At 52.8% G+C, this 10426-nt stretch overlaps 1 protein-coding gene across 1 annotated transcript; it reads right to left on the bottom strand.

The window, feature by feature from the left end:
* Positions 1-3975: 3975 nt before the first annotated feature.
* PLA2G1B (phospholipase A2 group IB) lies at positions 3976-9995 on the bottom strand. Its single transcript, XM_084868396.1, has 4 exons — positions 9825-9995; positions 7899-8058; positions 6665-6792; positions 3976-4166 (listed from the first exon to the last, which is right to left on the bottom strand). The coding sequence occupies exons 1-4, from the start codon at positions 9856-9858 to the stop codon at positions 4045-4047; spliced, it is 444 nt and encodes a 147-aa protein (XP_084724522.1). The 5' UTR covers positions 9859-9995; the 3' UTR covers positions 3976-4044.
* Positions 9996-10426: the final 431 nt, after the last annotated feature.

Below are 10426 nucleotides of genomic sequence, written 5' to 3' on the forward strand. Positions count from 1 at the left end.
GGCTGGGACCCCTCAGGGGATGTAGCAGTGCACCAAGGGCAGGTGGCCAGGGAAGGGGCCGAATCGGGGCCAGGCACTGTGCCGCTCGCACTCATCCCGGCCTGATGCACCTGCTGCTCGGCAGTGCTGCCTGAGTTGGGAGGGGCTCCCGCCATGGCACCGGCGCTCGCCAGCTGTGAGCCCAGCTTCTGGCTGAGCGGTGCTCCCCCTGTGGGAGCGCAGTGATCACCAGGGGGCAGCTCCTGCATTGAGCGTCTGCCCCCTGCTGGTCAGTGCACATCATAGCGACCGGTCGTTCCCCCATTTGGTCAATTTGCATGTTAGCCTTTTGTTATATAAGATTTTATTGATTTCAGAGAGGAAGAGAGAGGGAGAGAGAGAAACATCAATGATGAGAATCATTGATTGACTGCTTCCTGCGCACCCCACATTGGGGATTGAGCTGCAACCAGGGCATGTGCCCTTGACTTGAATCAAACCCAGGGCCCTTCAGTTCTGGCTGCCACATTATCCACTGATCCAACCAGCTAGGGCTAAAGTGCAAATGTCTTGATGTAATAAACCTTTCTAAAGAAAGTGCATATGCTTCCTTCTCCATTCCTTTGGGAAAATCATATCGATTAAACATTTACTACACAACAAACACTGTAGGAAGCCTTTTACCATGCATTGGTCCACCAGTTTTCACAACCAGCCCTATCTATCTAGGATCCTACGCACTGTTATTTCTTTTGAAGGATGATGATCCTGAAGCTTATGTAACTTGCCCAGATGTCACCTGGGGCGACCAGTCAGCCAGTCCAGTTCCGAGCTCTTTCTCCTCTTTAATGCTGCGGAAACCTGGACTTTGGGAGGGGGGATGGGCAAGGCACAAGAAACTTCCAGAAGTCCCAAGCTGGGTCCCCTAAGATGAATAAGCATTCACCAGGCGGGGGCAGGGGGAGCATCCCAAACGGAGAGAACAACAAATGCAAAAGCATGGAGGTCAAACCTGCAAATACCTTCACCTTTAAAAAAACAACAAAACGCTTGAAGGTGGGGCTGGGCATTCCATGTGGACTTGGGACGCCCCAGAGGCCCTTGGCTCCGTCAATATCCCCTCGCACCGCGCCATCCCTCCCTCGCGCCCCCTTAGATCCCCAGCCCCCCACTTTCCCAGCCCCCTTTCGCCTTCCCCGGAGGGCGGGGGTGGGGGGAAGCAATGACGGAGTTACCACCTGGAAGCTGGCGGGACCGGGGGAGGCGGGCAAACGCGCGGTGGGTGCGGCCAGACCCGCGGGAAGCGGGGCCTCACCCCGTGCTCGCCACCTCCTCGCCCTCAGCACAGCCCCCTTCCCCGCCCCCCAATCTCCTCCCGGGGCCTCACCTTCCCGGGGCGCCGCCTAGAGGACGCGGCCAGCCACTGCGCCTGCGCCGGGCGCGGGCCGCCATCCGGGAGGGGCGGGGCCTGAGCCTAAGTGGTGCGCGGGGAGGCCGGAAGCGGGACCTGTTGTCCAATAGGAAACAGGTCCCTCTCTCTCTCCCTCTCTCTTCCTCTCTGAAATCAGGAGAGCCACGTGACGATAAAGTGTCCAATCACATGTTCTAGCCCGAAATCCCTCCGACCCCGGGGCGTGGCTGGCGGGTTGACAGAGTCGGGCGCGGAGGATCACGTGGATGCAAAGGTAAATACGGCCACGTGGTTTATCCTCCGACTGCAGCAAACCATTGCACCACACTGCCCCTCCGTTAAACAGTTAATGAGCGTGCGAGGTGTGCTAAGTACTGTGGCTCCTACCCAACACCATGCTGTAATCCCGACTGCGAATTACTCTCAGTGCGTATATTTAATTATTCATTTAAATCATCACTCCTGTAGTTTCCCATATTCCGTTTCCAGTAATGAGGACTTGATTCTCTCTCTCTCTCTCTCTCTCTCTCTCTCTCTCTCTCTCTCTCTCTCTCTCTCTCTCTCTCTCTCTCTCTCTCTCTCTCTCTCTCTCTCTCTCTCTCTCTCTGTCTTTCCTTCCCTCCCCCGACCTCCCAGTCCTTGAGATAATGGAAAAATGGAGGTTTTTGCGTCAGAGGATATTTTTAGACCCAGCTTGAGTACTCAGGTGACTCAGTTCTCTCTGCTGTTTGCTTTATAATTGTAAAGAAAAAAGTGTGAATAAGTAGTCTCCTAATAACCTTACCTTTCTTCCTTCCTAAGGGGGCGCGGGTGCAGTTGATTCCCAGTGACTGGATGAATGAAATGAGGGAGAAATTGAAAAATTGGGCCAAAAGACAAACCCACACACACTCCCTTCTTTTCTTTTTTCTTTTTTTTTTTTTTAAATATATTTTATTGATTTTATACAGAGAGGAAGGGAGAGAGATAGAGAGTTAGAAACATCGATGAGAGAGAGTCATCGATCAGCTGCCTCTTGCACACCCCCTACTGGGGATGTGCCCACAACCAAGGTACATGCCCTTGACCGGAATCAAACCCGGGACCCTTCAGTCCCCAAGCCGACGCTCTATCCATTGAGCCAAACCGGTCCCGGCCACACTCCCTTCTTGAAAAGCCAAACACACACACTTCTCTGCTGCCCACCATACACTCAGCAGCGGCGGCTGTTCTGTCAGCCCCCAGTGGGTTAAAATCGATCAGTGGTGGCTTCTCAGAGTGTTTACTGTCCTTTCTCATTTTTGCTTTTCTAATTCAGTTTTCTTCTTTCCCCTCCACACACTACCAGGTGAATTTCGATGCTGATGTAGTCATAAATGATGTAGTCATAAATCCTAGTGGAGAAAGTTGGCTTAGCGGTTGGCTCAGGCTTTGCCACCAGGCAGGCCTGGTCAAATCCTGACTATGCCAATTGTGTGATCATAGGGGAGGACTTCTCTGAGTTTATAGCTTCTCATCCATAAAATGGGGGCAATATTATCAACCTCACAGAGCCGGTTTGAATATTGAATGAGATGGGATGTGGAAAGCCCTTAGACAGAGTGATATGCAGTAAATGACCTAGAAGTAGACGCTGTTATTGTTTATTATTTTTTTTAAATATATATTTTTGATTTGAGAGGAAAGGAGAGGAAGAGAGAGAGAAACGTCAATGATGAGAGAGAATCATTGACTGGCTGCCTCCTGAATGACCCCTACTGGGGAATGAACCGGAAACCCGGGCATGCGCCCTTGACCAGAATCGAACTTGGGACCCTTCAGTCCAAAGGCTGACGCTCTATCTGCGAGCCAAACCAGCTAGGGGTGTTTATTATGTTTGATGACGGCGATGTAAAAATCAGCTTGTAGAGTGTGGTAAAGTCTTTGTAGGGCTTAGAAAAAGAAAGAGGGTAGGAAAAATGGTTGAAAATAGAGGCAGAAAAATGAGAGGAGAGACCGGGCTGGAACTGAGAGAAGAGCTCACTGCGTCAGGCAGGGGAGGGGGCGGGGAAGAGTGTGTGTCTCTTGGGCCCGCTGGGTTCAAACCCCATCTTTGCTACTTCCTTTGCATAGCTCTGGCCAAGTGCCTCTCCTACTGAGCGGCAGCTTAGAAAAGGGGAATTTACTAACAGCGTCAAAACTTCTTAGGGCCGTGGTCGGCAAACTCATTAGTCAGCAGAGCCAAATATCAACAGTACAACGATTGAAATGTCTTTTGAGACCCAACTTTTTTTTTAAACTTAAACTTCTCTTAACGCCACCTCTTCAAACTAGACTTGCCCAGGCCGTGAGTATTTTGTGGAAGAGCCACACTCAGGGGGCCAAACAGCCGCACGTGGCTTGCGAGCCGCAGTTTGCCGACCACTGTCTTAGGGCACCCCGGGGAATCTGAGAGCAGCCCTGCACAGAGTAGACCCTCAGGGCTGTTGGCCATTACTGGGTGCTCCCTTCCTGGAAATATCCGAGTGAGTCAGCCCCCCAGGCTGGAAGAGTGATGCTCGGAAGGACTGGGAAGAGGCTGGGTGGTGCTTGGCAGACAAGAATAAAACAGTCTCCAAACGCGAGCCTTTCAGCAAGGTGCTTTATGGAGGGCACCGCGTGAGGCGGAGCCACAGGGGAAACGCGTTACAGAGGGCTCAGTCCCGACAGAACTTGGAGGGCAGGTTCTTGTTCTCCTTGTTGTAAGGGGCCTTGGAGAAGCAGATGGCAGCGTTGCGGTCGCACTCGCAGATGAAGGCCTGGCAGGGCTTGTTTTTGCCTGGAGAAGAGCAAGGGGAGAGGCTGAGCCAGGCCGGAGCCTGCCGTCCACAGCCCAGGGGCAGGAGAAATACCGGGATAATCCAGGAGCCATGCCATTGGTGCAGATTTAGGGCTGACAGATTAGGCAATTAAAATGCCAGAATTTCAGATAAACAGTGAATGCAAGGTTCGGGATGTAGACTAAAAAATTGTTTGTTGTCCATGTCAGAGTCCAACTGAACTGGGCAACCTGCGTTTATCTGGTGACCCTTCGTGTGAGCGCTGCCTTTGGGAAAGTCTTGTCTGTTTCGCACCCATATCGCTACAGCCCTGTGATAACACAGGCAAGCCATTATGAGCCATGTGGGAAACGCTAAAGCACACACTTAGGGCAGCAAAGTACTTTAAATTTCAACTTAGAGTGAAGTCTAGTAAGCCACTTTCTCTACGTTAAAGCTCATATTTAAAAAATAATAGAATATTATACAGACATTTAAAATAATTATGTCTATATGTGGAAATATTTCCAATATATCTTGTTTTTAAATATATTTTAGAGAGGGAGGCAGAGGGGGAAAGAGACAGAAACATCAATGATGAGAGAGAATCATTGACCAGTTGCCTCCTGCTCAACCCACACTGGGGATCGAGCCTGCAACCTGGGGCATGTGCCCCCGACCAGGAATCGAACTGTGACCTCCTGGCTCAACCACTGAGCCACGCTGGCTGGGCCTGATATATTTTCTTTCTTTATTTTAAAAATATATTTTATTGATTTTTTACAGAGAGGAAGGAAGAGGGATAGAGAGTCAGAAACATCGATGAAAGAGAAACATTGACCAACTGCCTCCTGCACACCCACCCCCACCCCCACCGGGGTTGTGCCTGCAACCAAAGCACATGCCCCTGCCCGGAATCAAACCTGGGACCCCTGAGTCTGCAGGCCAATGCTCTAACCACTGAGCCAAACCAGTTTCGGCCTAATATATTTTCTTGAAGGAAAAAATAACTAGTAAAGCCTAAAAATTTGAATATATATACATATATATATATATATATATATATATATATATATATAATCTAACTGGTTATCTCTGGGTAATAGGATTATAGGTGCCTTCCACTTTCCATGAACATATATTTCTGAGATTATATTACTTTGGCCTTGTTTACTTTTATAACCAAAAGAAACAGCACAGTTAGCATTTAAAATGCATTTGAACTTTACTCTCCCTAAATTAACTGTGTGTCTCTGCTTACCTTCAATCATTTTATTAAAGTTTTATTTCTTTCTGCCCCTTTGAATTGTGGGTAGGCTTCTGCTCCTAACCCTTATCCCGAGTCCTTTGAAGCGCTTTCCGCCAGCGGGTCAGTCCCTCATTCCAGGTCATGCCCTGATGCCTTTTTCTCAGTGAGGTCTTCCCTCACCCCCTCTGTTCACTCACACACACATTCCCTCCGTCTCTCCACCATTCTCTGCCTTCTCTCTCTGCTTTATTTCCTCTACAGTGCTTCTCAGCATCGAATGTGTTTAGGTGTTCTCGTTATTTTCCGTCTCTGCAACAGAGAGGGGAACCCGGCTCAGTTGGTTACCGCGTTGGCCCCATACGCCATGGTGTGGGCTTGATCCCACAATTCGGAGAGATGAACTGAATTGTTGTAATACGCCACGTCCCTCCTGGCGGTGGTGGGGTTCTGGGTAACTTGTTCCGTGGCACCTTTGGACTGGAATGTGGTTATTTTGATGTTTGTACAGTAGCAACAACACCTTTCCGCTGTCCGCTCCTCGGAGCTGCCTTAGAGAGGGACACATCTCCTCCCCAGGCCGCTGGAACCCAGGCTTTGGGGAAAGAAGCAGCGGGGCTCCGATGTAGCTGCCGCTGAGAAGCCGTGATTTCTGGACAAGTGGCTGTTTGTGAGCTTCAGCTTCCTGACCTGTAAGATGGAGCTAAAAAAAACCTACCACACACACACACACACACACACACATGCCTCACCTAGCACCTGGCATGTCATAGGAACCTAAGAAATGCTAGTTCTGGGCTCTTTTGGGCAATAATCACACAGTATAGCATGGCAGTTAAGAGCAGAGGCTTTTGAGTCATGCAGATCTGTGCTCAATAACCAAACCCTCGCCGAAGCCGGTTTGGCTCAGTGGTAGAGTGTCGGTCTGCGGACTGAAAGGTCCCAGGTTCGATTCCGGTCAAGGGCATGTACCTTGGTTGTGGGCACATCCCCGGTGGGGGGTGTGCAAGAGGCAGCTGGTCGATGTTTCTCTCTCATTGACATTTCTAGCTCTCTATCTCTCTCCCTTCCTCTCTGTAAAAAAAGCAATTAAATATATTTAAAAAAATAACCAAACACTCTTTACAAGCCTTAGTCTCCTCATCTGTAAAATGGGGATCACCATGGTACCATTCCTGGCACCAAGTAATGGATCAGCAAACGGTAGCCATGGCCACTGTGATGCTCCCTCCTGCCCACCGAGGGCCTGCGGCCGGCGAGGGGCGGACTCACTGTTGCAGGTGATCTCTGAGCCGGAGCACTTGTAGGAGTAGCTCTTGGTGTAGGGGTTGTCCAGGAGGAACTTGCAGCTGTCCAGCTTCTTGGCTTGGTCGTAGCAGCGGTCGTGTATCTGGCAGCACCTGCGGGGGAGGAGGGGGAAGAGCTGAGGTGGGAGCAGGTGTGGGGGCACCAGGTCTCCCCGCATCTGCTCTCTCAGGAGCAGGGGGGATGTTCTAGCAGACAGGCTCCGGGAGACTTCGGTTTTGTGGCTTGAAGAAGTGTCAGGCCTTTTCTCATGTTTATTGAAGGCGATTTAAAAAGTGGTTGCTGCCAAAACCGGTCTGGCTCTGTGGATAGAGCGTCGGTCTGCAAACTGGAAGGTTCCAGGTTCTATTCCGGTCAGGGGCATGTACGTTGGTTGTGGGCACATCCCCAGTAGGGGGTGTGCAGGAGGCAGCTGGTTGATGTTTCTCTTTCATCGACATTTCTAGCTCTCTATCCCTCTTCCTTCCTCTCTGTGGAAAATCAATAAAATATATATATATTTATAAAAAAGTGGTTGCAGGAAGACTTTCGGATCCTATATTCTGAAGATGCCCATGGAGTCGTTGCTGGGATGGTGTGTGTGTGGCAATGTCCTGCCACTAGAGGGCAGCCGCGCCCACTACCTCACATCCCCGCATTCTGCGTCCCATCCCCACCAGCGAGCTTTGCATTCAGAGTCTCCCTGAACCAGTGGTCCGCAAACTGAGGCTCGAGAGCCACATGCGGGTCTTTGGCCCCTTGAGTGTGGCTCTTCCGCAAAATACCACGGCCTGGGCCAGTCTATGTTGAAGAAGTGGCGTTAGAAGAAGTTTAAGTTTAAAAAATGTGGCTCTCCAAAGACATTTCAATCATTGTGCTGTTGACATTTGGCTCTGTGGACTAATGAGTTTGCCGACCACTGTGACCTGAACATTTGCTGACGTGACAGGAGGTGAAAATAGGTTGACCTTAGCACGTGTGCAGTCCCCTTCCTGTGCCTCCTCGTGAGGGTCCTTGGCTCGCCCGCCCCCGGCCCACCAGCCCCCGGCCCCCAGCCCTCCAGCCCCCGCCCCCCAGCCCTCCAGCCCCCGCCCCCCAGCCCCCCAGCCCCCGCCGACCAGCCCCGCAGCCCCCGCCCCCCAGCCCCCCGCCCCCAGCCCCCCAGCCCCCGCCCTCCAGCCCCCCAGCCCCGCAGCCCCCGTCCCCGCCCCCCAGCACTCACTTGTCCAGCTCATCCACGGGCGTGCCGGAGCCGCCCAGGCCGCAGTAGCAGCCGTAGTTGTTGTAATCTTTCAGGGGGTCGCTCTCAGGTATGGTGCACTTGATCATGTTTCTGAACTGCCACACGGCCCGCGTGCCGAGGCCGGCCTCTGCGGCGCACACTGCAGGGAGACAGCGCGGTCAAGTTCGTCCCCGTGGGCCCTGCCGCGTCCTGGGCTCAGGGTCGGCCTGTGGCCTCAGGCTCCCGCTGCCCGCTCTGACCGCTGGCAGCTGCCTCCCGGGAGCACAGCGGGACACAGACACCTGGCAAAGCGACTACAGACTTCTTAATGAAAACAAAAAAAACACACAAAAACACATATATAGTCGAAACCGGTTTGGCTCAGTGGATAAAGCGTCGGTCTGCGGACTAAAAGGTCCCAGGCATGTACCTGGGTTGCGGGCACATCCCCGGTAGGGGGTGTGCAAGAGGCAGCTGATCAATGATTCTCTCTCTTTGATGTTTCTCTCTATCCCTCTCTCTTCCTCTCTGTAAAAAAATCTATAAAAATATATTAATAAATAAATAAAAAATAAAAATAAAACAGGGGGTTACGTGGGGGGCTGTGGGACTGTGGGGCTGAGGTGGGGCAGGAGTGTAAGGAACAGTGAAGAGGCCTCTGTGGCCTACCATCCCCAATGGGACAGCCTCACGGCCCACACAGCCGCTGCTCCCTCGGCCTGCACACTTGTCTCCCTTTGAAAGCCTGGGAGATCCTGGTTTAGAAGCCACCTCCTCAAAGGCCGTCCTGACCGCCCTGCTACCACCTTTCTTCACGTTCTCTGTTCATAGGCCTCCACCGTCTGCGCTCCACTGCGTTAGTGCCCCCCTCGCACTGGACTGTCCACATAGGACGGGCCTCAGGGCTTTCATTCCCAGGACCTGACATTGGGCCTGGCACGTAGTAGACACTCAATAAATAGATGATGAGGCAAATGGATGAAATCATCAGTGCATGAATTAAAGTTCCAGCACGTAGTAGGTGCTCCATCAGTGCCGATTGAAGAAGTTAGAAAAGTCTGCCTCCGGCCGGGACCAGTTTGGCTCAATGGATAGAGCTTCGGCTTGGGGACTGAAGGGTCCCGGGTTCGATTCCGGTCAGGGGCATGTACCTTGGTTGCGGGCACATCCCCAGTGGGGGGGTATGCAAGAGGCAGCTGATCGATGATTCTTTCTCATCGATGTTTCTAACTCTCTATCCCTCTCTCTTCCTCTCTGTAAAAAAATCAATAAAATATATTAAACACACACACACACACACAAGTGCAAACAGCACTATCTCTGCACTGACAGAGCCCACGTAGATGGGGGTGGGGATGGGGTAAAAAAAAACCCAACAAGATATGAATTGCAAGCAAAGATCGATGCTGGGCAGAGGAGACCTGGTACCACGGGGCAGGAAGAAGGAAGAGGGTCTTTGTTCGCCTGGGTGCTCAGGTGGGCCTTTCAGAGTGGGTTACCCGAGTGCACACTGAGGGCTGAAGGGTGCCCGCTTTGGGGGGAGCTGTGGGAATCCCAATATGGGCCTCTGACGCCCCACAGGGAGGTCTGAATACAGACTGCACGTCTGGCCCAGCCGGCATGGCTCAGTGGTTGAGCATCGACCTATGAACCAGGAGGTCACAGTTCGATTCCCGATCAGGGCACATGCGCAGGCTGTGGGCTCGATCCCCATGCAGGAGTGTGCAAGAGGCAGCCGATCCATGATTCTCTCTCCTCATTGATGTTTCTCTCTCTCTCTCTCTTCCTCTCTGAAATCAATAAGAAATATTTTGATGAATAAAACAAAATAAAAATAATAAAAGATTCCAGGTCTGGCCAGCCCTGTGACCTGTGACCCCCCCGTCCCAAAAGAGTGAGGTCTCAGCCCCGGAGAGACTCGCCTACCTGTGAGCAGAGCAGCCAGCACCAGGAGCCTCATCCTGTCGGGAGACTGGTGAGCGGGAAAGGACTGACCCCATCGGAGAGCGGCCGCCTTATAGGCCCCGGGCCGAGATAAGGCCGAGTGTTTGCTCTGCTCCCCGCTGACGGGCGTCCTTGAGCCGGTCTGCTTCGGTGACGGCACGGACGCCCTGCCAGGAGGAGGGTACGCTTTCGTCATCGGCACTTTTTGAGGAAAGGGGTTATTTCTGGAATTACGTATCTTGGAATCTTGACCTTCTTACCCTCCCCTGGGCACGCAGCCCAGCTTCATCGCTGGGGGAGGAGGGGGTGGGGGTGGGGGCGGGGGTGGAGGGGGTGGGGGCGGGGGTGGAGGAGGTGGGGGTGGGGGCGGGGGTGGAGGGGGTGGGGGTGGGGGCGGGGGCGGCAAAGCCATGGGCGCGTCACCGTGGCGCTGCCTCCATGTCTCCCCGAGCGCCCGGTCTGCGTGGTGGGTCCGCTGAATGAGCCGTCCACCGCGCACCTGGCAGGTGAGGGAGCCGACTCCGAGAGGCGGAGTAACCTGCTCCAGGCCACACAGCCCGCCAGCGGCAGAGGAGGGACGCAGA

The sequence above is a fragment of the Pipistrellus hanaki genome (assembly GCF_964339955.1).
Source record: "Pipistrellus hanaki genome assembly, chromosome: 19".
Classification (NCBI taxonomy): Eukaryota; Metazoa; Chordata; class Mammalia; order Chiroptera; family Vespertilionidae; genus Pipistrellus; species Pipistrellus hanaki.